Source organism: Ceratotherium simum, chromosome 8 (genome assembly GCF_057802395.1).
Source record: "Ceratotherium simum simum isolate JZ-2026a chromosome 8, ASM5780239v1, whole genome shotgun sequence".
Lineage (NCBI taxonomy): Eukaryota > Metazoa > Chordata > Mammalia > Perissodactyla > Rhinocerotidae > Ceratotherium > Ceratotherium simum.
This window is the reverse complement of record NC_141907.1, coordinates 21741712-21769319: the sequence shown is the minus strand read 5'-3', so window position 1 is coordinate 21769319 and position 27608 is coordinate 21741712. Positions and strand designations below refer to the sequence as shown.

Here is a 27608-nt window from a genome sequence, read left to right as displayed (position 1 = left end):
GGTTATTAGAATTAGATGAATTTATGAGGGTGGAGGCCCCATGATTGGGATTAGTGCCCTTATAAGAGTCACAAGAGAGCTTGTTTCTCCTCTCTGCTCTCCACCATGTGAGGATACAATGAGAAGTTGGCAGTCTGCAACGTAGAAAAGGATCCATAATAATTCAATAGTGGAGATAAAATGGAATAAGAAATACTCAATTCAAAAGCAGGCAGGAAATGAGGGAAAAAGGAATAAAGAACACATGGAACAAAAAGAAAATGTCTAGCAAAACAGTAGATAATATCAACTGGTATTACTTTAATCCAATAATATCAATTACATTAAATGTAAATGGAATAAACACACCAATTAAAAGACAAACTACCACACTGGAAGACCCAACTATATTTTTGACAAGAAAGTCACTTGAAAAATAGACATTGATAATCAATATATTAAAAGTAAAAGGATAGAAAAGAATACAGTATGCAAATTGTAATTAAAAGAAAGCTGGAATGACTATATCAGACATAGGAATAAAGGAATAAAGACATTACATAATGATAGATAAATTCTCCTAAAAAGAGAGCTTCAAATACATGAGGTAAAAATATACATAGCAATAAAGGAAGAAATAGACAAATTCACAATATAATTGGAGACTCTAACATTTCTTTCTTAATAATCAAAAGTAGAAAGAAAATTAACAAGTGTATAGAGGGCTTGAAGATTATCAACAAACTTGATTTCATTGCCATTTATAGAACATTCTGCCCAATACTAGCAGAATATGAATTCTTTTCAAGTGCACATGAAACATTTACCAAGATAGATCATATTCTGAGTCATATAACAAACCTCAACAGATTTAAAAGAATTGAAATCTTGGGCCAGCCCCGTGGCTTAGTGGTTAAGTGTGCGTGCTCCGCTGCTGGCGGCCCAGGTTCAGATCCTGGGCGCGCACCGACGCGCTGCTTCTCCGGCCATGCTGAGGCCGCATCCCACATACAGCAATTAGAAGGCTGTGCAACTATGACATATAGCTATCTACTGGGGCTTTGGGGGAAAAAATAAATAAATAAATAAAAATTAAAAAAAAAATAAAAGAATTGAAATCTTATGAAGCATGTTGTCTAACTGCAACACAATTAAAATAGAAATCAATAACAGAAAGATATATCTTTCCAAATATTTGGAAATTAAACAACACATTTCTACATAACCCATGGTCAAAGAGGAAGGTACAAGAGAAACTAAGAAACATTTTGAATTGAATGAAAATGAAAATACAACATATTAAAATTTATTGAGTGGAGGTAAAGTGGTGCTTTGAGGGCAATTTATAACATTATTGATTATATTAGAAAAAAGAAAGGTCTCAAGTCAATATCTAAATTCCAACTTAAGTGGAAAGACAAGAGCAAAATAAACATAAAGCAAATATAAGACAGGAAATAATAAATATAATGGCATAAATCAATGAAATTGAAAACAGGAAAACAATAGAGAAAATCAATGAAACCGAAAGCTGGTTCTTTCAAACAAGAATAAAATTAGTCTCTAGTAAGAATAATCAAGAAAAAAGAGAGAGAAGATACAAATATCAATCTCAGGAAGGAGAGAGGTGATGTCATTCTGATTCTATAGCTATTAAAAGGTTAATTAAGAATAAGTAGGGAATATTATGAGTAACTTTATGTCCATAAATATAACAGATAAAATGCACAAAGTATCAAAGCTTACTCAAGAAGAAAGAGATAATCTGAATAGTCCTATATTTACTAAAGAAATTAAACTCTAAATTAAAAATCTTCCAACAGCATCAGCTTTGATTCATGAAAGCCTTTTGAAAATTAATTTGTAGCTCGACGATCAAATTTTTATACTTTCTCTTACATAAGAATTTTAATGTTTATCATAAGTCATTGAAATAAATTTGTTCCTTTTAATGATTAAAGTGTATAAATAGGCTAGAAAAAAATATCAATATTTTAGTGTCTGGCTAAATGTCTTCATCCTAGTAAAGAAAAGCCTAGTTATATTCAAATATTCATTTCACAATAGTAAGAAAGCTCAATACTATATGTTTAAGAAAAAAAAGACTTGTATGCAATATAAAATACTTCTGCCACATTCTTGTTTTATAATCTTAATCTAACAGAATGCTGCTTTTTAATGGCTACAAAGGAAAGAGTATCAGCTTAGTTTTATCAATGGATGATACGAGGTGTTTCATAAATGGCATTTCTAAGATCTAAGTTGTCTGAAATTCAAAGATGCTTTATAGAAAGAACATACATAACATTACTCAATCTTGAAACAACTCCATGAGGTAGGAATTCTCTTGATTTTACAGATGAGGAAATTGAATTATCTTGATTTAAAGAAAAAAATTGAGGCTTAGATAAATTAAATAACTTTACCAGGAGTATACAATTTAGTGGAGATAGAATTTGAATCTGGGTCTGGCTCTTAAACTCACCCACTCATCCATCCAGCCATCCATCTGCTCTGGCTTCAAATGTGGAGAAGACAAACACTAAACTGTTCTATTTTCCATTAACTCCTTTTGTGGCCTCAAAGAGTTAATGCTTCTTTCATATATGCCCTCCTCAATAGGAGAAAATTGTTGTGAAGGGATTTAGAACAGGCTGCCCCAACATGCCACTTTGGCATGTGGAATATTTTGGGCTGAAGGCAATCAAGAGCCTGTGGGCTCAAAGGAAACTTTTACCTCTCCCTTGAGGAATTTAAATTAAGGGCCTTGCTTATAAGGAGAGTAATTACCAGAAATAACATTTTTTTACCTATCTGTATGGTAGGGCAAACCTCTAATTAGTGAACATCTGCTTTTCTTATCGTTGGTGAATTACCCTCCTCCCCTCTGAAGCCTCAGGCTCCTATCCCATTCCTTAGCTCAAGATGGCATAAATACCTCACTTTACCTTCTGTCTCTGAACTTCTCATATATGTGGGGTTTCTGACACTCTCATGTATCTGGGGTTTCCATACGTACAAAATTAATTAAATTTGATTTTCTCCTATTAATCTGTCTCATGTCAATTTAATTATTAGAGCAGCCAGAAGAACGTAGAGGGTAGAGGAAAATTTCTTCCTCCTCTACAGAAGGGAAGACAGAAATAAAACATCGATAAATCATTTGGAAACTTCTGTTACCTCAGACACTGTTATTTAAACAAGAGAGAAGAGAACCAATAATATTGAAATCCAGAGGTATCCTACATATTCTCCAATACCTTTTACTGAGAAAAATGAACAAATATTCAAACTTTTGAAAGGAAAAATCACAGTGTACAACCATTGGTAGGTGACTGATCTAGTTTAACAAAAGACAGCAAATTTTAACCTATATAGCTTTCATAAGTTGTTCTCTGATAAATTTAGCTTAAATTGACTTAATTTTAGTAATATTATCACATTTCTCAGGTAGCATTTGTTTCCACAAATTTTTGCCTCAGTTTTGGCCAACGCCTTTCATTATGAATAGAAATTAGTTCATTTGGATGATTCTTGTACCAGCCATGAAAATCCTAGCAAAAAGGAATTTATTAGGATTTTGGTAATTCTTCCAAGAATTTTTGGCACAATGTAGAGTTAAAATTTACTACTTGATAATTATTGCTTTAGTGGGGAAGTTGTTAGTTTAATTTCTCTGAAGAATTACTGCGTCTTTGCAAGTGTTTTACGATGATGAAAAAGAGCCTTCTGATGTCAAACAACCTATTCTTCAATTAGGAGAGAAAAATACTCACGGTTGAGCCCCAATTTCTCGTAGGTGATAAAAGAGTTGGGGGAGATAAGTTTGAAGAAGAGTTTCAAACAGCAAACAGAGTGACACAATACCCTGGATACAATAATAAATCACAAGAGAAATACATATTTTAGTATTTAAAAATTAACTGTGCCAACAAATTATTCAAATAGAAATGAGACAAAGATTATCAACATAAATATTTTTTATATTGTTTAAGAGTCAAAAACAGGAAATGCACTAATGATCTCTAACGCTGTGTTTAAAGATAAATTTTATCCCTCTTTATGGATACCTACCCTCATAGATATGCTAACGAGCTTCCTTTTTTAATACAATAGGCCCCCCACATAACCTGGTATGTAATATTCAGGGAGTCCAAGGAAAACATCATTTTCTAGAAAACCTGCTACATTGGAAGCCACATATTATCACGTAGGCCCAGCAAAATTCGTTTTTTCTGGATGCATTCCAGTTTCCAGTATTTCTCTGGTGCTGTCACCACACCCTTTACTTTCTCCTCCATATGTCCCTTCCCTTTCAGCTGCCTCACCCATCAGGGAAAATATTTCCTGCTTTTTTCACTCTGTCTTTGAAAACCATCCCCAGGGAAAGACTGACTGCTGACGACTTGAAATTTGCCTTAGGAAGTTATCAAACAAGAATGTTTGTTTACTTAGTATAAAGATATATATATATTTTTTTTTACTAAAATCTACTTTTTTAAAAGGTCATTATTTGTAGAGCACAAGAAGTAACCGATTTAAGCAGATGGTTTTTCAAGTGTGTTTATTACTTAACAACTCTGAATAAAGTCTTTCTTGCAGCTCAGCATTCCTCAGGGTTGATCTTTGTAAGGAAGTTTTAATCCTCTTTTTGAGTTTCTAAAGAAAAAAGGCTGTCATGGTTCCAAATAGTTAGTCTGGCTGCAAGCCAGAAAAGGAGATGATGGCCTATGAGTCTTGATTCCATTGAATAAAGAAAGGACAGAGGCAGGCTGGCCCAATCAACCAATTGAAAAAAGACACCTCAGGGTCCACAGGGAGCTAGAGAAGGAAAATCCAGAGCTGTCAGGGTCAAGCTTCAGTGATCTGCACAGGGAAGACATCATGGGTGTATATTAGGCAACCAGTTAAAAAAAATATTTTTTAAACTCCGAAGCATACAACGGGACAGAATACGAGAGTAAGAAATCTGATGCTACGAATGAGGCCTTAGAAAAGAGAATTATTAATATATTTCTGATTATCCTAGATTAAACACTAATGTAAGAGAAGCACTACATTAAGTTGTCTCAGAGAGAAGAAACCCAAGGTAATTGGTGGTGCCTCATTTGTTCATCTGTGACATCCTGGAATTCTGTTATTTGCCAGTTTTCACTAGCAATATATGAGAGCAAAATTGGAGACACAAGAAGGCGGAATAGGAATACATAGGACTAAACTAGAAAGATAAAGAACAGCTATTTAGTTTAGTAGCAGTGACAGAGTCTGTTCTTTGGGGAAATTTGGTAGCCCTGACACATTCCAATTTAATGTTTCTTCTGGAGAGTCAGTCACGTTACCCACAAGTAGCCCAAAGCAGGCCCAAAGGCAGAAAAAGTATAACTGAAATAAAATAAACACTGCTTTTAATCAGGCTTATGGGGGAAAAAACAAAAGATATGATAAAGCCAAAATAACACAGATAAAAATGTTCAACTCCCAATATGCTTCTCCTTGACTTTCATACTGAGGCCAAAGGAGCTATCAATTGAATAAAAGAAAATACCTAGTATGATAACTGATAATTAGCCAAATAGGAAATTGAAAAATAATTGATAAATAAATGTTTGATTTTCATTAATAAAGAAGAGATGATGATAATGATAATCATAACAACAACAACAAGAATAGCAGCCATTTATTTACTGAACACCTGCCATGAGCCAAGTACCACTACCCAGGTGCTTCGCAGATCTCTCTGCAGCACTACAGAAACATCTTATCAACCTCATTTCATAGACAAGGAAATCAGCTTTCAAAGAAGGTAGCCCTCTTTGTTGAAGAGAATAATACAGACATTTCTATGTTTTTTCTTTTAACACATAAAAGATAATTTAAATGCAACTGATAAAGGACTTTTTCCACTCAAATTATTACCAAAAATATTTAAATATCAATTTCTTTCTCTCTCTCATTTATTCTACAGAAATATGTTGCTTGACATTACAAATTAAAATTTGTTGCTTGAGTAGGAGACTACTTACTAAGGAAAGAGAGAACAGATTAGAGCCTGATTTGATCCAATTTTTTACGAACTTACAGAAGGATGAGAAGAGATGGAATGGAGTCTGAAGAAAAAACGCACATACATCTCACGGAATATCTGATACAATTTGGAAGGTTCGTGGTATAGAAAACAAAGTGGTGCAACTGAAAGAATAAAAAGAATAATTTATAATATTGCAGAACTACTAAAATTTTAAAAACAAGTTTATGAAACACGAAAGAATAAATCAGTATTGTATAGTAATAATCATTCATAGACAAATTTAAAATCATATACATATTGTTTTTTCATGGTTAAAAGGGAATTATGCACATGTAAAAAATTCAGTCATTAAAAATTATAAAGAAAGAAGTAAATTATAAACTATTATAATCCCATCTTACCAGGAGAATAAGAACGACACAATGGAATTACATAGGGATATTAAGAATTCAAAGTAAATTTTAAAAACTACATGAAGTCAAGCCTCTTTTTTAAAAAATTGAAGTAGTAAGAAAGTGGTGATCAGGCAATTCATTTTTACTTTGTTCCACAAAGGATCCAGGCCACTTTTCAAAATTTTTAATTTTTGTAAGTAAACTATCAGATAATTTATGACTAGCTTTTAGAATCATAGGGTCTGCAGCTAACTTAATTTCCAAATAAAAATTCTGAATAACAATTTAGACTGTTGGTCCATATTGGCATATCAATATGTATCAAGACAGTTTTCACTGACAACTCAGGCAGAGGGATTTATTTCTCTAATAATTGTTGATTTAAGTTTTCTTTTGCACCCAGTTCTTGGCAATTGAGCACAGGTGGGTCAACTCAACCAGAGATCCCACAGCTGAACGTCAGAAAGTCCTGGTCTCAGATGCTGACCGGACAGTGTGATCATTCTGCACTGACAAACATCGTCATGCTTTTCATCTTTAAAGCCTCAAGAGTTTTAGGCAGCATAAACACATTCATAATGCAGAGACATAAAACTGCATTACCTAAGTATTAATTTTAATGAAAATGACTTATTGGGTAATTTTAACTACAATATAAATTGGACAGGTTAAGAAGTTCTCAGGCTCTATAATCCATCAGTAATGCCCTGAGGGCAGTAGGCATTAAGTAAGCTGGGAAACTAATGAGACAACTCAAGCTCACTTTTTGACAAAGGAAAAATGAGAGAAAATTTTAAACTCTTACAAAAATTCAATTATCTGAGATAAATGGTGGTGCATGGCATTACTGATGAATAAATCATCAAAAACTAGCATTGCAAGTGAGAAATTTCACTTTTTCTGAAGGGCAAAAGAGAGACAAATCAATTTTAGAGGGGTACGTATCTAAATATACACAAAAAATTACTTTTATATGTAGAGAAAAATGTATATTATATATATGTTTAAAAACTGACAGGCATGCCCTTCCACTTCAAAACTAATTTTAAAAACTTATTTTCCTATCAAAATAAATTACTACTTATTAAAATAGCCCAAATTAAGGTATTCTATATATTTAAAAAGATTAACTCATGTTCTAATCGCAACAACCTAATAAAAAGCAATGTGGCACAAATTATGGTATTATTATAGATTCAAAGTGAAGGTTTGGAATTTATTTACTTTTTTTAATGATGTATATTTTTTCTTCTAATTTTTTAAGTTATTGATATGTAAAAACCTATGATCTGAATCTAAAGATTTTATGGGTTCAGTAATCATTAATGACCATTTCCAGTGAATGAATAAAAAGGAGAATTTTAAAATCAGCACTTTTCTACAAACATACATCATACAAAAAACTTTATAATCATTCATTATTCAAGATAGCACAACTGTTTATGTTGAGTTCTCTTATATAGCTATGAAATGGAAATCCTTTAGTCCATTATATATAATATGTAAAAAAATATCCTACATGACTTTTTTTTCTACTTTAAGCATCTTTGCCTATTTGGCTTTTTCATAAAAATGAATTCGCTCATTATCTTTTTAACTATACTATAGAAATTTATTTACGAAATCATAATATACCACACCTACAATAAAATTTCATTAATCTGCATAAGTGGGAGGGACAGGCTAGTTTAAATTAGAGAAACGTTTTGAACTGATTTTTAAAAGAGGTAAGTATTATAATTTTAAAGAAATAAAGTAACTAAAACTGAAATGGCAAAGTACTAACTAGAGTTCCTCGGGGATGATTTATGATTATTCTAGTACACTGGTTCTAAATAAGTGGTTGCTGCTGAAGTATTTGTGGATGCTTATCATATTTTTCTAAGATAGTATAATAAACTCTATATCAAACATTTTGCATCATCTACTTCCTCAGTGAACATTTTCCCCTTGGGTGTATAAACCTTAGCCTATTTAAACAACCAGAAATGTGAACAGGCAGGAGTCAATGATGTATTTTGTACCCTGAGATTTGTTAAAATATTTAAACTTGCATGACATCAATTGTCCTCCAAATCACTCACTTCACCTTTTAAAAACTGTTTACTTGAAAAATTCTTGCAGTTGGAATACTAAAATAGAAGGATAAAAGGGCTAACATTTTTATTATTAGAGGTAAAAATTTATATTCTTTTATATATATATCTTTATAACTTTTTTAGGTTTTCCATTTTAAATTCCTCACATATTTATAAAAGAGAAATATGCTGGAAGGTTACTATAACAGTATGTATCACGTTACGAAATTTTGGTTGCTCAAGAGAATAAAGCAGAGTGCCTGATCATTCAAGCCCGTGACCAACACCATCAAGGGCAGCCTAGCGCAAAGTTCCTAGGTACTTTGAATCCTTTTCATTGTATGCTAGTTTTAAAAGTTTTTTATTATGTCATTCATCATGACTGTCTGATGTTGAACACTGAGGGGATTTTTACAAAGAAAAGTGTTAATTTATTGCTAATTTGTTTTACTTTATTTAAAGTAAAACATTAAAGTATTTCTGTTTAGTCTAAAGGTGGGGGGGGTAGGTAGCAATATTGGGGACAACAAACTTCAACAAGTTCATATGTTATGTGTGAAAATTTAAAAATTAAGTGGCATTAAGGTGTAGAGCATTATTCCTCTTGCTAATCTTCATTAAGCTTCTTGCAGTTCCTCATTCAATGACACATGAGGCCAGAAAGGCACTCAGGGCTCTCAAGCCTGCACATGCATTTTTCACATGTACCTCAGCATGACTGAACGCTTCAATGTAATTGTTGCTGTGCATACCAGTAGTCCAGAGAAATCATAAACTCAAACTTGTGTTGTCCCTCCCTTTGCATTCTTTCTGACATATTATTTTTTAAAACGATTTATGAGAGGGGGCCGGCCCGGTGGCATAGCAGTTGGGTTCGCACACTCTGCTTTAGCAGCCCTGGGTTCGTGGGTTCCCAGGTGCGGACCTATGCACCGCTTGTCAAGCCATGCTGTGGCGGCATCCCACATATAAAGTGGAGGAAGATGGGCACGGTTGTTAGCCCAGGGCCAATCTTCCTCAGGAAAAAGAGGAGGATTGGCAACGGAGGTTAGCTCAGGGCTAATCTTCCTCACCAAAGAAAAAAAAATTTATGAGACTTAGTTCAAGAACTTAAGCAATCTCATTTTATACCTATTAGAAGTAAATATTAACATATATCTCTAGTTTTCATTGGATTAGAAAATGGTAAACCACAGAACCACTTTCACAGTACGTTCTAATTCTAATTTGTCAAGCAATTATCATTTGAGCAATTATGATGACCCTTTATTTAAACATTATTTTAATTGGACATATAAACAAATATTAAACTCAACATCTAAAAATGTTCACAATAACTTGTTAAGTGTGTGCGTCATGTGATATAAAGTGTGATCTTCATGTTTAATTTTCTAAAGTGTAATAAAAACAGAATATTTTAAAGCCCAACTTACCATACATTGAAAATCCGTGAAAAGGGATTACACCTAGAAAAATAAAAAATTATTTCTTTTCAATTAGTATACCTACTGAATTATTAGGTAAACTTTAGAGGATTAAAACCAAAAAATAGAAAAGTTTCCTATTTTTGCTTCAACTTTGTTCATGAATGTCAGAAGGACTTAGTGATGGTAACCACCAAAAAGATATGCTTTTTAATACCTTTAGAAAAGCAAACAAGAGATTTTCAATATATGTCTAGTTAACTTTTTATTGATAATAAGGTTGAATAATTAAAACTTCGATTATATGTTACAAAAACAGGACAAATACAGAACAAGAGAGTCACAGAACTAAGTTTAAGAACTAATTACAATGGTCTCAGAAAGCCAATAGATTATGTCCTTCCTGAAACAACTTCATCCTGTATATTAGAATCCAATATGTTAACAGATAAGTGGGCATTTCAAGGCACCTCTAGCATAGATGGATTCCTTTATAAACTTACCAAAAATTATATCATAGGATCTTGTTTAGAAAAATTATTGGCAGGAATATGGTATATAAATTCAGCATAATCTTTGGCAAGAATTATACACAAGTAAAATAGACATCCATTTCAAAGAAATATTCAAAGCCTAAATAGGTGTGCTAAACATCTTGTCACATTCTAAGTGAAAAATCAGAATTTGTACAGCTTAGGTTCAAAACAGAAGTTCTGTAATATACACACCACCATATATCTAACACTGTACTAAATCAGGTTGCAAACACAGTACAGAAGAAAGTTGAGAAGTTTACTTTTTTGAAAAATAGTATAAAAATGCTTTATTCATCTGACATGTTCAGAGGCAAAACCTCTTAGTGTTGGTAGGGACTTTAGAGGTCACCTAGAGTAAGTTCTAATAAATGATGCAATAGGGGACACATTAATTCTCAATGCCACCAATTACAATTTTGAACAAGTTTAATTTGGGGGAAGTTAATTCTCATACTGAGTCAAACTCTAGCTCCCTATAATCCTCACTTATTATTCCTAGTTCAGACCACAAAAGTCACATAAAACAAGTCTCACTTATCTTCTATGAAAACTGTCAGAAATATTTGAAGACATTCTTTTCTTCCCCACCCCCATCACCACCAGGTTTTTTTTCTCTAAGACTCGATGAGTTTCTTTAATGGTTCCTCAGATGAAGTGGTCCTGAATAGCTTCCCTATTTTATTTTCCTCTGGACAAGCTGTAGTTCACCACAGTTCTTAAGGTGAGGTGACTAAAACCTTTAAGCATTTTTGCTCCCTACACACTCCACAGCTAAGACACAGTGCACTTGTGCAGTTGTTTCTGACCTAAGTAAAGGATTGTATTCTCGTCTCTGTTACAATTCTTCTTTGGCGAACTGTTCCAAATTGAGATAATCCTATATTCTTATTCTGTTATCTAATGTATTCCCTATTCTTCCTGGTTCCACATTACTGGAAAATTTGGTAAGTACACTATCTACGTCCTCCTCTAAAGCATTATAAAAATGCTGAACAAGACAGACTGAGGCCAGGACTTGTCATTAGAGACCTCCTTCCATACTGATAGCAATTCCTTAATCAGCACCCTATTGTGGTAAGTTAAGAACACAGACTGGGTGTCAGACAGACTTGATTGAGTTTATCTAGTTCTGTCACTTAAGAACTTTGTGTGCCTTTAGGTCAGTTTCGTAACTTCGCTAAGCTTCAGTTTCCTCATCTGTAAATCAGAGATAATGCTAGAACCTACATAATATAATTAAATGAGATCATGGCTGTAGCTTAGCCATTAATAAATAGCTTAGGCCCTTAATAAAAGTTAATTATTGATGTTATCATTCACAAATTAGCTCATCTTTCTTTGTTGTTTCCAGAAGTAATTTTATCAAAAAGGAGTATGAGGAAAATCCAATATTATCCTGAACTAGTATGACAGGCCAACCATCTTTAGAATTTTGTGCAGCATCACTTTTAAGCTTCACAAGCTATAATTCTCAGGATTTACCTTTTCTCATTTTTCCCTAGTCTTCTAGAACACACCATAGATTCATGTTGTCCAACTTTGACTGAATCCTGTGTTCCTTATCAATTTGCTTTTTCAATTCTATTTCATTATCACCCTGTTCTTACAAAACTTTCTGACTCTTCAAGTGTTTAACACTCAATTATAGAACTCACTTCCCTCCTCACTAGGAGGCTGATGCCACTGACACGAACTCTCTCACTTGTCTGTTCTTTACCTCAAATGTTCTTCTCATTTCTCTTTAGGGTGGTCTTCAGAGGAAGATGTTTCCTTTTTCTTTTTCAGAGCTAACATCTTCACCTGTGCTCTTAATCTTGTTTCTTTGACCTTCTTTTACAGCAGCTGACAAGCTATGGTCAGGTCTATAGCTTGTTTTTGTGCAGCTTGTGATCTAAGAATAGCTTTTACATTTTTAAAGGATTATTTAAGAAAACAACAAAGAAGAATATGTGACAGAGATTGTTTGTGGCCAGCAAAATTTAAACTATTTACCCTCTGGTCCTTTATAGAAAAAGTTTCCCAACCTCTGCTTTGGAGTCCTGCCCCATCAATTCTCTCCTCCTCCCCCTTCATGTGCATCATTCAATAAATATGTATTGAGCCTCTACCACGTGCCAGACACTGTTCTAAGAACTGGAGCTTACTTTTCATTAAGGACAGAAAAGTCATGATAAAATAAGTGAATATATGTCAATTAGCAATAAGTGCTATGAAGACAAATAATGGAGGGAAAAGGGATAGAGAGGACAAGGCCTCAGGAGGGGGGAAGGCCTTACTGATAAAAGAGCCACTGAAGCCATGGAGGCGAGGGCCACTGGATCAGGGGTGACATGGAAGCCCTGGCCTTTGTCTGGTGATTGCCATAAACAGGGATAAGTTTACTGAGGTTAGTTGATCTTAAGGTGGATAGTGGTGGCATCTGCTCTTCACTCCTACTAAGGGAGAAGCAGAGGCAAGGAGTGTGTAGGGTCTATCAAGGTACTCCTATCTTTAGTCTCTCCTACTTCACTGTAACCTTTTAGCCAAGGATATTATAAATGAGAATAAGAAGAAGAAGACGATGATGAAGACAGCAAAGAAGATGAAGATGACGATAAAGATGAAGAAGATGATGAAGATGAAAAAGAAGACGACGACGAAGACGAGGAAGGCGACGACAATGAAGACGAAGAAGACAAAGACGAAGAAGATGAGGAAGAAGAACAAGAAGATAATGAAGAAGATGAAGACAAAGACAATGAAGAAGAAGAAGACAAAGAAGAAGGAAGAAGGAGAGAGGAGGAGGAGACAGGAGGAAGAGAGTAGGGGAGGAGAGAGCAGGAGCAGAAGGAAAAGGAGGAGGAGGAGAAGAAAAGGAGGAGGAGGAGAAGAAAAGGAGAAGGAGGAGGAGAAGTCCATTTTCTTCCCTGAACCTTACTTTCCCATCAAACAAACCTCTAATCTCTCTCCTTCTCTTGAAGACAAGCTTAATTCTTCGAAAACCATCTAAATTAACTTCCTTTACTTCCTCATTATATATCCTCAGCTCCTTGTAAACTGGATTCCATTCCTATGACTTCAACTTCTCTGATTTCTAAATCCAGGGGTCTCCTCTCTGTATGTGTCCTGGCCCCAAGCAACTGAAAGTCTTCTCAAACTTGAGCCTGCTAGGCACTGATGACACTATGTGGATCAGGCTCCTTGCCTCTCAGAAACTTCTGCTGCTCAGTTTTTTGTTTTGTTGTGTTTTTGGCTAGTTCTCTCCTCTGCCCACTCCTGAAATATAGCTACTTTCCAAGATTTGGTCATACTTATTTTCTCTCTTTTTCTACCAGTATGCTCTTTATTAACCCGTAAATCAAACAGTAAAAGCCCAGTACCCTGCGCCTCCTTCTGGACTCTCTTTTTCTGCAAATGACTCCTCATTGCCTTAGTCTTCAGGGAAGAAGGCTTTCAGTCATCTTTGCTTTCTAGTTATTCCTCAGCCCTTATTCCTAAATGCGATTGTATTCCTTTCCTATCCCTTTAGGATAAACGGTACTTAACTCTTCATGATTTGGCCAAAATCTAATGTCACCAGCTTCATTTCTCTTCTCTGTCTCACAAGCACAACTCTAATCCGGACAAACTGATTGCTACTTCTTCAGCCTCTAGGGCTTAGGACAAGGGCTGTACGCAATGCTTCTCTTATCACACTGTATTGGAATCATTTTTTGTTTTCTCTTTTCCAATAGAATAAATCTCTTGAGTATAGAAACTATTCCTTATTTATCTCTATCCCCAAAGGCAAGCACAGTGCCCAGAATATAATAGGTACCCATTAAATGTTTGTGGAATGACTATACAAAGCCCTAGAGAATCTACGTCTACCATTTTCAACCATTCATTTTCTTCCGACTGCCAGGGTCTGAATTCAGGCTCTGATGAACTCTCACCTATGGCCCTGCAAAAGCCTTCCAATTGGTAACCGTTCCCCCAAACTGTCAGCCCTCCAACCAACTTTTGTAATGGTTCAGGATATCTTTTAAAAATGTTGATGAGACCATGAAAAAGACCTCTATATCTATCGAAGGTTTTCCACCGACCATTCACCCATCCACCAAATATTTATTTGTTGAGCTCCTATTCATCCAATTAACCAGTATTTAAACGCCTACTCTGTAGCCTTTGGAGATATTAAAATGAATATGACATTTTCCCCATATTTATGGAATTCACATTCTAGCCTTGCAATATAGCCTAAGTGTCTACAGAGTGAAACTCAAAACCTTTGGACTGGTCTCAACCATTCACGATGGCAATCTGAGGGATATCTGTCTCCCCCTTGTCACACTATCCTGACTCTGTACCAACTGTGGTACAGCCATACTAAATTACTTACCATCACCAGAACTCATACGCACTTTCAATGCTTTGGCACCTTTGAACTTGATAATTTTGTATCCTGAAATGCTTTTTTGTTTTCTACTCAGCCTATCAAAACCTTACTAAGGTCAGGTATAACCTTAGAGAAACATATCCTGATCTCTTAATCATAATTAAAAGCTCATTTTTCTGCGTTTTCGTGGCATTTTGTTCATATTTCCATCACTATATTTTATGTTATAATTAGCAGTTTATCAGACTGCTCCAGAAGTTAGGAAATGTGTTTTATTCATCTTTGTATGCATTTCATGATGCCATGAACATAGCTGATGATGAATACACATTTGCTGAATGAATGAATGGTGGATGGATGAGTATATGGTGAATAGAGAAGCAGCAAGAGAAGTATTGGGCTCTAGTCAGGAGACTAGATTCCATTATGGGCTTACCACAAACCAGCTGGGTAACCTTAGGAAAGTCATTGAATCTCCTGAGCGTCAGTAGTTGCTCGTCAGGCAAAGGGACAAAAATTGTCTCTGAACTATCATCTAACTATAAAATTCTATGTTTAACAATTATATCTAGAGCAAATATAGAAAAAAATTGTGAGACATGAAGAAAACTGGACATATGAGGATCTTCCAATGGTAAGATTCTTTACCAACTTAAAGGTCTTTTGCTGTCTAGAAATGAAAAAAATTCAAAACCAGATTAGATTCACATTGAAAGTCAATATTCCCAATGACACTACAGCCACCAGGTCTAGTCCCATGAAGCACTTAGAAGGAGGGCCCAAAGACCGTTTTTCTTCTTCAAGTTTCTCTCTCTGTTTATATCTTTGGTTGAATCTCTTTTTCTTCCTGTGAATACCCATCTTTTTCTACCTACCCTAATTGCTGCTTCATTTTATTTCCTTTACTGATTACAGACTTTTAACAAATAATGAAAAAATCTGTCTTTTCTAAATTTTCTACAATAATCATGTTGACATGTGAAAGAAAAACTGAGAGAGAAAAACAAGTTAATAAATAGAAGGCATATTTTAATGCCTTACAGTAGTATAAGCACATATTATATCTTTCTAAATACTAAACCTCAAAGCAGATTGCTATTACACAAAACCCCTATATTCTTACTGTAAAAACATGTTTTCCTTCCTCTGTTAAGCTGCTGCAGAAACATCTGAACAAGCAGCCTAAGGTAGTCAGAAATGAAGACCTTACTACTATTATTTTCATCTTCTATAAATATTTATTAAGGATCTGCTCAATGTAGGAATACTTTAGTCAGGACAAGGCATTTTTAATGAGGAAGCTTATAGTGAGTGAATTAGTGAACAGCCAAGCAGCAAAAAGGGATGCAGGTATTAAGATGACTTGTGGTTAATCACACTTTCACTACATTTCCCTCAAGTTCTGAAATCTTGAGCTGCTCTGTAAGCAGCTAGGTTATAAGCTATTGGAGGCAAAGCCACGATTCACACTGTGCATTATCCTCAGCATCCAGCACAGTATCTTCCACAAGCGAGATGCTCAATGTATGTTGTTAATGATGGAAGTGTGAACATTTATAAATATAATCAAGGCTTATAAATAAAATATTAAAGATTCATTTATGAATATGTAATTAACATATAGGACAGCAGGCTCTCAATAACACAATGTTGAAATTAAAAATGGCCGACGAAGTCACAGAGACATGAATTCAAATTGTGTGTGACTCCGGGCAAGTTACCAATACTCTCTGAGTCTCTATTTTCATTTCTTAAAATGGAGATAAATAAGACCAACTTCACTGGGTTGTACTAAAGCACCAATGAGTTAAAATATTTAAATTGCACGAGTATAGTGTTTAGGACACAGGAGATGCTCAATAACTGTAGCTATTTTATGCTCTCAGATGGGAGAGTAGCACACTTAAGTATCAGCTTAAACGTAAGAAAATCTTTTCCGTCAGTATTAGATAAGGGTTCATTTCAGCTTAATTAAGATTAGCCACAACTTAAGACTCCAAAAAATGGTACCCAGTCTGCTCTGCTGAAGAGGGACAAAGTCAGATTCTGGCAAGCAAAAGTAGGATGCATAAGAAGCAGTGAAGAATCCATTAATGCTCGAGGGCACATATCACCTAGAACATTTCTTTGATCTCAGAAGTTGTCATGTTCTTGGCCAGTTTTTCAAAATCCTTTCCTTTGCCTCTCATCACTTTTAAGGGTCAAGTTTCATCCACCTGGCCATCATCCAAGAGTATACTTCTAATAGGGATCAGGATGCTTGGGACACCATCTCTTATCTGGCCTCAGAATCCTACAAGTCTGCTATGAGTAATTATTTTAAGATCCTACTTTTCCCTTATTCATCTGAAGAAAGTCTAAAATATTAACTGCTTACTCTATTCAATAGGAATAACTTTATAAAGCAGTCATTTTATGGGCCTTTGACATAGCTCAGAATGGTAAACATCACCAACAAGAATAAATCTTGAATTAGAGGAGATATAAATAGTAAATATGACTCAGAAAATACCCCAAATATTAACATGCTTTGCACTTACTAAATATTTTCCCTTCATTTCCTCACAGTCTCTATTAATACTTAGCATTTATAGTTGTATCATAACTCTCACATCTGATTCACTTCAACATCACTCCAGTTGAAAGCAAATTTTTACACTCTTTCATTTGGGATTACTTAATACAGTTTATTTAATTTGTTTGTTGAAATAATCATTTCCTCTGTTTATTCTCATTCCACATGTAGCCTACAGGTCAGTAAGAGTAGGGATTAGGACAATGATTAAATTGTTTTCTAGCTATTTCCATTATGTTTCTGAATTAGAACTTCAGAAGATAATTTTGTTACTTTATTTCAGTAGTTAAAACTTCCCAAAACATCAGAACCTACCCATATTTAAATATCAATCTAAAAAACATACTTTAAATAAAATTTTAATTAGGTTTTTGATTTATGTCTAACGTTACACATCAAATTAATTTTGGATTATCAGATGTTTTGAATTTATTTAATTAATACAGATGACAAAGCACATTGCTATTTATCAACCTGACACTTGCAAGCAGATTTCAAATGAGATATTTTCATTATTTCTTCCAAAAGCCTTTCCTAATCTTTGTTGTAAGACTGTACACTGTAGGATGTTTAGCAACATGAGATACTGGTGGTACCCCCCTGCCCCACTGGCTGTGACAAACAAAAGTGTCTTCAGACATTCTGAAATGTTCCTTGAGGGTGTGGAGGGGAATTGCCCTGGGTTGAGAGCCACCGCTTTAAAGTCCTGAAACTCCTCTACCTAATGTTCACTAGCAATTAATTATTTTCTCTTGTCTTGTAGGAAACAAATGATATTAGTAAATTATGATGTTTGTTTATTTTGTCTCAGTCAGACCTATGTGTATTTTTCCTATGTCTCAGCTCCTTGTTTCTATTCTTGCTCCTCTATATTCTTCTACATTCATTCCCTCACTCATTCAGTAATATTTACTAAAGAGCGACTTAATGCCGTGCATGATTCTAGGTGCTAGGTATGTTGATCATCAAAACTATTAAGGTCTTTGTTCTCTTGGAGCTTACATCCAAGTGACACTTTTATTCCACACAGTAGACAGGATGATTTTTTAAAAATATTAATCAGGAATTGGAGGAGAGATATCAGTGAGAAGAGTGGAGCAGGGAACTCCAAAAACTCCGTCTCTCCATTAAAGTAATGGTTAACCTGGCTAGAACTTTTAGAATCAACTTTTTTGAACTCTGGAATCTAATAAAAAACTTACAACAACCAAGGAAATGCTTAATGAAGAAAGAAGCTGCCGAATTTTGGAAGGAGAGTATTGTAGTATTTTAATTTATCTGCCTACCATCCTCTACTCTCTAGCTTGGAGGCAGCTATGAAGGCAGCTGCCTGCATCCCTGGTACAGCTTTCCGGTGCCAGAGGGGGCAATATGGATCTTGAATCAAAAAATTCAGTTATGTGTTTTGACCCATCTAGTAGCTACCTGACCCATCTAGTAGCTACCTGAGGAACTGGGCTGAAATCGTGGGCCAGGAGGCAATTATCAAAAGCATTTACATGCAAATATACTAGCCTTAGCCACCTGGGGCAGCAAGGGATAACAGATGGGGCAAGCAGTAGACAGATTGAAAAGCCTACACAGGAAGAAGCTGGGGAGGGAGATACATGAAGGGATAAAAGCTTTGAAAAGCTCCTGTGTATTCAGGGGAATCTAGAAAAGACCTGAGAAGACCTTAAGCTTTCACTTCTGCCTGACTTCTGGGCTCTATGCAAGCAGGAAGCGAAGGCTAAGGTAGAGCTGTAAATGGCCTGGGAGAATTTTTTTTTTTTTCTTTTTTTTTAGTTTCAGACATTTAAGGAAATCTCTGTCAAGTCACTAGCTAATGGAATCACTAAGCTATGCTTAGTGATCACAATCACTAAGCTAATGGAACAGAGACTCCAGCGGGCACTCAATACAATGAACATGATCTTTACAAAAATAGTTTAGAAAGTCACTAAACAAACAACTACAACCCAAAAGAAGCAACAACAACCAATTCTGGGGAGGGAAGAGAATCTGATTTCCAGTGTTACCAGATTATAATATTCAGGCTATCCAGTTATCGCCAAAAAACATTACTAGGCATGCAAAGAAATAAGGAAGTATAGCCCATTCATAGGAAAATAAGAAATTAATAGAAACTGTCCCTGAGGAAGCCCAGATATTGGACTTACTAGACAAGACTTTAAATCAATTGTCTCCCTACCTGACCTGGTCCCTGTCTACCTCTCCTACCTCATCTTGTACCAGTTTATGTTTTGCTCACTGTCACCAGTCACACTGGCTATCTTGCTGTTCTTCAAACCATCAAGGATGTTCCTGCCTTAGGCCTTTAAACACGCTGTGTATTCCCTCTGGAATGCTCTTCTCCTAGTTCTTTGCATGGCTCCCTCTGCATATCCTGGTCTCCGTTCATATTCTACCTCCTCAGAGGCACCTTTCCTGACCACCTTATCTAAAACAGCCATGCCCTCCCCCCCCCCACCTACTGTCAATTTCTGTTCCCTTTCATTGTTCACTTCATCACTCTCTGAAATTATTTTCATTAGCTATCTATTTACTTGTTCATTGTACATCTCCCTCACTAGCGTGTAAGCTCCCTGGCAGCAGGTACTTTATCTGTGTTGTTTCCTGCAGATCACCACCTAGAAGAGGGAGCCAGAGCCAGGCTAAATAAGCATTTATTAAATGAATAAATAAAGACACGTTATACATGTTGGAAAAAAGAATAAAAACAAGAAAAGCTTATAAAATTCCTGTGAGGAGTTTCTGTCAGCTCAGCAATTTTGCTTAGCAGTTGTTAAATGCATCTACTAGAGAAAGTCTGTCCATTGACAAGGCCTCAAATGAGGTGAGAAAGTAACGTCCGATGCCACTATCACCTGTCATTTCCATCCTAGGAAAGGTGATCACAGGTCAGGGGGGTGATGAGCGAGCAAACCTCTGCCCCCTTGAAAGCACCTGCCCGGTCAGGAACAGCAAGTCAGTCAGCGAGCTGCAGGCAAACCTCTCTGTGTGGGCCCCTGAGACCGAGAAAGCCAGGCCAGTTTTGGTGGTGGTGGTGGTAGAGGTGTCCTTGAGATTTCAGAGTAATCCTTTCTTTGGCAGAGGTTGAAAAACAAGGCGAGTAACATAAAAATGTTGCTTAGTATTGCCTTGAGTAAAGAATAAAGAGAGAGCAAACTGACTGGTCTTTGTCTCTCTTGTTCTGCAACTTCAGATTCACTCATTGTGCAGAGAAGAGAGTCCTCCCTGATTCTGGTACGGTTCTAAAACCACCTGAGAGAAGAAATGATTCTGAAGAATTAAGTCTATGAACAGCTGTGGGTTTACCCCATTAAGCACTAAAGTATTTTTATTCTGGATGAAAATCTTTCTAGGGCCTATTATATACATCTTTTACTTTTTCAATATGTTAACCACTTTCTTTTCTTCTAAAAGACACTATTATGAACTCAGTAACATTTCCTGAGGCAGGAGGGCATGGTGATTAAGAATATTGCTTCTGAGGTCAAAGGGCTTGTATTCAAAGCCTGGCTTTGCTACTCACCAGCTGGGCAAGTTAACACTCTGCACCCCAGCTTCTTTATCCATAAATAGGGATAATATTAGTATCTGCCGCAGAAGGTTCTTGTAAGGATTAAATGAATTAATACATGTAATGTACTTAGCACACTGCCTGGTATACGGTACCACTTAGAAAATGTTAGCTGCTGCTGCTGTGACTACTGTTACTATTATTATTACAGCAATACCTTTTTCTTGGTGCCTTGAGCTCATTATAAAAGTCTTAAATTATTATCATATGCTATAACCCAGTGATACCTTTTTAAAGGGTATAGGGTTACTGGCTTTTGCATAAAATGGTCCTGCATTTATTTGCTAGAGTGCTTTTATATGCTGTTTTATAGTTTTTTCATTTCCTTTGTAAGGTGTCTGGTTTTCACTTGTTGTTAGTCACTTTTCCTGTCTCTATCAGCCTCTTTCCATGCATCTATTTTTACAGGGGGGCATAAAAACCAGTAAACCAAGTTTGTCAGATATGTGTGTTAAGTAAAAGCTAATATGTTCTAAACTAAGTTGGAAAAGCTCTCCTATGAATAAAGAGAAGGAACTTGACTCCATGGACATCTCTTTTGGCTCTTTAGAGGAATTTTATTTTTTATTATTTTCTGATTCTTAGATAAATACAAAAAGTTATCAGATAATTAAATTTCTGGGGAGATACATGTAACAAAGGTTATACACAAATGTTAAAATTAAAAAGCCTCTAATTTAGTTCAAATAAATACTCATTAAGCTCCTTCTATATGCTAGAAACTAGGGGAACAAAAAGGAATGATATGGTCCTGAATTTCAAGAAGCTTGCAATCTAGAGGGGGAGCCAAAGCATAAACAAACAATATCAAGATAACGTAATAAGAGACACTGAAGATTTTCACACTGGGTAGTATGGGAGCCTAGAGAAAGCACCCTTAACCTAACTTGGGGATTCAGGGAAAGCTTCCTGAAGAGGATCATGCCTGAACTGAGCCCTGAGGACAGCCAGGTGAAGAAGGGTTGAATGGGCTATTCCAAGCATGGGAACAAGAGAGGTGATGAGGTAGGAAGCAGCATAGTGCTTTTGTGACAGTATGTAGGTGTGTAGGGATGTGTGTGTGTGTGAAGAACTAATAGTTTGATATTGCTGTGATTAAAAAAAAAAGTGAGATGGGAAATGGTGAGAAATGAAGCTAGGAGTTAGACTGAATAGGGGACAGAGTCAAGAGAGGTCCTTGTATGCCATGCCAAGAGGCTTGGAGGTTACTTGTAAAGAGATGGGAAGCCATTAAGAAAACTTTAAGGAGAAAAATGACAATTTTCAGATTTTCCTTTTAGATGTATAACTCAGACAGCATTGTGAAAGACAGAGCAAAGCTAGAAAAGACTGGGGGAAGAGAAACCAGTTATACATCTGCTGCAGTTAATAGACTAGAGATAGTAAAGCCTGAATGAGGGGAAGGCAACAGTTATGGTGAGGAAGAGAGGGGTCCCAGATGTATTTTGGAGATAAAATTAGACAGCTCTGGTGACTTCTTAGATGGAGGAGGGGTGGGTACAAGACTGAGAGGAGTCAAGGGTGACTACCAGGTTTTAGGCCTTAAATAACTGGATAGATGGGAGTACAATTAACTGACAGAGAAATAGCACAGTTTTTTTTTCTTTTGTTTTTAAATTTAATTTTTTTTCTCTTTTGAATAGTGGGCATAGAAAGAGAAATTAATGAGTTCAGGTTGAGACATGTTAACTTTGAGTTAATTATTGTAGAGGTCAGAACTGAAGATATAAATTTTACAGAAATTAACAAATAGATAAAACCAAGAAAGCAGACGGAAAGCTCTAAGAAAATGTGTGAAAAGAAGAGCAGTAGAACAAGGGTGGGGTGAGACACTGGAGAATACCAGTGCTCAACGAAGGGCAGCGGGGGATGGCCTGTGAAAGAACCTGGGACACCACACTGAGAGGTACGAGGAGAGAACAGTGCCGCGAAAGCCAAGCAGGAGGTTCAGAGGGGCGGTCAACAAAGAGGCTCAACACACTTCTAACAGCTGCAGATTTTGAGCACTCACGACACGTCAGGCATTGTGCTATTTTACACATTTTATCTCGTTTAATCTATTATCTAAATGCCATAGATGACGAATCTGAAATTCAGCAAAGCCACGTAACTTACGCAAGGTCGTAGGTGAGCTGGCTGAACTGGGCTCTGAACCCAGATCTGCTATATCACAAAGCCCATGTTCTTAACTCTGCTGGGGTAAAATAATTTCTTCAGGATGCAGCTTAATATTATCATAATAAGGACTGCTATATATTGCTTTTCCAAGAAGCATATCTGAAAAACTAATAATCTCAAAGGAATATTTAATATCTAATGAAGTCATTATATTTGATCACTTTATATAATCAAAATAGATTATTTTGGTGATATATTTCTTCATAATCTTTTTATTTCATAAATAGTACACCTGTCAAATTTCAGTGAGAACAAGAAGGTGCAACAAAAGGCAATCCACTCAATTGATTAGAGCACTGCTCCAATAAAGCCAAAAGGAAGGTCCTGGATGGACCAGTTAGTGTCCCTCAGAGGAAAACTAAGTGTCCTGGACTTAGACACCTAAGTCTACTTAACTTTCTCACAAATATTACTATTGGTCTCAAGGAAAACCAGAGAGGGTGCGCATAGTTTAGCACAAACCTACCACAAACATGGAAAAGTTAATTAAAATAGGTATTCTAGGGGCCGGCCCCATGGCTTAGCAGTTAAGAGCACGCACTCCACTACTGGCAGCCCGGGTTCGGAACCTGGGCGCGCACCGACGCACCGCTTCTCCCGCCATGCTGAGGCCGCGTCCCACGTACAGCAACTAGAAGGATGTGCAACTATGACATACAACTATCTACTGGGGCTTCAAGGAAAAAAAAAAAGGAGGAGGATTGGCAATAGATGTTAGCTCAGAGCCGGTCTTCCTCAGCAAAAAGAGGAGGATTAGCATGGATGTTAGCTCAGGGCTGATCTTCCCCACAAAAAAAAAAAAAAGGTATTCTATAGAAGGTTTATTTTAGATAATAAATTATTATCCACTTAGAGAATAAGAAAGTCACATTCCTATTATAGAAGTTGTAATTTTCTTATTTCCCACTAGAGGAAGCAATAGTATTACTGTTACCATTTGGTGGATAAAAGACAGCATATTCTTCTAGTCCTAGTTTTCCTGTAAGAGAAAACCACAGAGGGTTTCAGTATGATTAAATAAATAAACAAAACTTTAAAAATTAACTAATTTTGTGAATGTACTAATAATTGATGGAATTTCAAAATTGCTATAGTACAATCTCATTTCATTTCATGATATAGAATTAATCTGAAAATGCCAGCCAATCTTTTGATATTAGCAAACCCTTTCATCAATTAAAGTCAATAATATAAACTTAAGTCCAAGATAAGCGATACAAAATAATTAAAAGAACAAGCGCCTTCAAGATCCTTAAGAACTTAAGAAGAGAAGCATCTATTTATAAGCATAGAATTGTTTTGCTAATTATAAACAATTCTATTCATTAAAGCAAGGCTCTGCAATGCCTCATTAGTTTCAATTTTTATGGAATGTGCTTAAAGTTAAAAATTAAATGTCTTTAACTATAGGATGGTCATATTTTCTGAATCCCAAAACAGTTCATACAATCCGAGAATGAAACATTAGGATATGTTTGCTAAATTTTCTGGCACAGGCTTTAATTGTTTTAGAGGAGAGGGAAACTGATGACAGATTGGTGGAAACGGTGAGATTTAGTCTAGTTCTTCAAAGACCTATGATTTTGGCGGTACAGGAGTGGGAATCCTTCCATATGTGGGACTACATGGAGGCTAGAATGAAGACAGGGTAATGTGGAAAATCAGGGAAGCAAATTTAGCTAGGTTAAGACAGGATCAACTGATAGAGGTCCTTAAAATCTTGGCTGAGTTTAGAGGTGAGCCCATTAGATAATTAAGTTGCACAATCAATTTCTCAGAAGATGATATTAAAGAAACAAACAAGCAAACAAAAGGTTTCTATAAGTTCAATTTAAAAGAAATGGAACTGACGAGCCCCCACACTGGGGGAGCCTGAACCCAGCACCAGGTAATGTGGCCCTGTCCTAGGGCAGGGGTTGGAGCAACCTGACAGAAAGTTAGACTTTGGAGATACAGGAGAAACAGTTTCTTTACGGGAACAGCAGAACAACCACACATAATAGGGTTATAAGCTTTCAGTGCTGGATGTTCACCACTTCATAAAAAGGAGAAATTGGGAAAGGCTTCCAGCTGAAATGAGTTCAGTTGTCAGGTGATAGCAGGATATTGAAATAGTGATATCTTGTGGGCACTAGTGATAAAGAAGAGAAGAAAGCACTAAAATAGAAATTAGAGAACTAATAGCATATAAATTATATCAAAATTTTAAGTGTGGTGGAAAATTTTGAGAGAGGAAACAGAAAGTCAAAAAAGCAAATTCATGTGATAAACTCATAGTTAGAAGGGAAAATAAAAGTCAACAGATATGACAAAAACAGCAACAGAGGAGAGAGCAAACAGGAGACAGAAAGAAGGTAACTTCAAATGCTGCTTCTGGGAACCACTTCCCTATGATCTGTGATAGGTTGCTTGGGCACTCATTTAAGTGGTAGTGAAAGGATGGTTACAATAATCTGAGATAAATATTATTAATTTACAATAAAAAATTTGACGACACCAATATATGCTATAAAATACAACAGTCGGTATCATTATGTAAGTCTTAAAGAATACTTCCTTTATGTTACTAAAATTTTACCTCTTATGTATGATTTCGGTGGTGAAGCACTGTTGTACGCAAAGTGACCCAACACAGATGTATCCCGGGAAAAACAAAGTAATACCTGGGTATAACATTGGAAAAAACAAACAATTAAGCACTGTTTTACAACAGGTAATTTATTGCTATTTCCTGCTTGGGAGGCATTGAGGTAGAATCTTTCAAGTTCAGTACTGTGCCTCTCAGTGGGAAGAGTGCCCTCTATTGGTACCTATGGTAAGTGTTACAGTGGATGCCAAGTGTGATGGCGAAAGTTCGTCCAAAGATTTCTCACTGCTAGCCACCTAAACCTTGAACAACAACAGAAAATGCAAGTCACTAACTACCAGTTAACTCTTTTATTGTGCTTTCTATCTGGAAAAGAGAAACAGATGGGAGAAATTTAACAAGATGAGAAATGTATAGGGGGGGACCCTAGGTAACTACAGTGGCATAGAACAATTTGGGAGGTGCAGGAAACTGGAACCAGACTCATTGCTGGGATGCAGCAGTGAGCTGATGGTCATGTCAGGATGGGAGGAAAGGCAATTCATGATATCTAGAAGGGATGGCAGCAGCAGCAGAACAAGTGGCAGCCCAATGCAGGTTAGGAGCTGGTAGCTCTGACGAGCAGGTAGAGTGTGGCAACTCTACCTGGAGATGAATATAGGTAGGGCAGAAAGTCAGAATCAAGGATGTCCATTAGGAGGAAGTGGATTGCTGACATTAGCCTGGAATTTTGGGGCAGGGGGCCAATCCCCAGAAAGGCAATTAGTGACAGGAAATCTGAGTTTTGCTATTAGAATACCTGGCATTCAAAAGATGTTACTGAGAAAAGAATTCGAGAATGACAGGAAAAGGCAGAAGCCCAGTTAACAGAAGAGAGGCACAAAGTCAGAGCCAGACTAGCAGCAACAGTGAATGGAGAGGGGAACTGTGGGTCCAAGACACAAGAAAGGGGGCCCAGCTTTAGAAAAAGGATAGCTATGGAGATTGGGCATCAGTCAGGCCCAATAGTTAAACGTGTACCAACCATTGATTTATTTTTATTATATTTTATTATATGTACTGCCGAAGTGAGCCCTATTTTTGTTATATTTTAAAGGACTACACAAGCAATACATATTTATTATAAAAATTAGAAATACAGATCATCAAAAAAGGAGTAAAAACACCCATAATTCACCAGTGTTAATATTTTGATGTATATCCTTTCAGACTCTTCTTACACATGCATATATAAATTTTTCAAAGAAAACAGGATTATGCAACTGTTATATAATCTATTTTCTCTCAATATTATAAAACATTTCCTACTCACATTTTTTAATGTTGCATAATATTCCACTACATGGATGAACAACAGTTTACTTAACCTGTCTTTTATTGTTGAACATTTAATTATTTCCACTTTTCCCCAACTATAAATAATGTTGCAGTGAACTTCTTTACAGCTAGATATCTATGTACACTTTTATTCAAATTCCTAAAACTGGACTAGCTGTCTGGTCAAAGTGATGGGCATTTTAAATCTAAAACTTGTGATACACATTGCCAAAGTGCCTCCCAAAAAGGTTCTGTTTTTGTTTTTAACATATACAGCAATAAGATAGAGTACATTTTTCTCTTATTCTCATCAAAATGGGTTATCATCATCTTATAGATAAAAATGCCATCTTGCTTTAATTACTAATGAGGCTGAACACTTTTCCATTTGCATTTCTTTTGTTATTTTTCAGTTCATCTTAGTTCATTTTAAAATTGATGTTTTTTAAATTATTGATTTGTTTAAATTTTTTGTATACTAAGGATTCTAACCTTTGGTCTAATCATATGTTATAAATAGCTTTTCTCAAATAATTATTTTTGACACAGAGATGTTTTTAATTTTTATATG

The 27608-nt window shown here is 35.8% G+C and overlaps 1 protein-coding gene across 8 annotated transcripts in view; it reads right to left on the bottom strand.

Annotated features, from left to right (window-relative positions):
• The window catches only part of TBC1D19 (TBC1 domain family member 19), a 137143-nt gene that overhangs the window by 9193 nt on the left and 100342 nt on the right, over nt 1-27608 (bottom strand). For all 8 annotated transcript variants that reach the window (XM_087434155.1, XM_014786654.2, XM_087434153.1 and 5 more), the window contains 5 exons: nt 25712-25796; nt 24068-24112; nt 9914-9946; nt 6059-6168; nt 3756-3847 (listed from right to left, as the gene is read on the bottom strand). In XM_087434155.1, coding sequence (XP_087290281.1) covers nt 3756-3847; nt 6059-6168; nt 9914-9946; nt 24068-24112; nt 25712-25796 — 365 coding nt within the window. The remainder of the gene's footprint in view (nt 1-3755; nt 3848-6058; nt 6169-9913; nt 9947-24067; nt 24113-25711; nt 25797-27608) is intronic.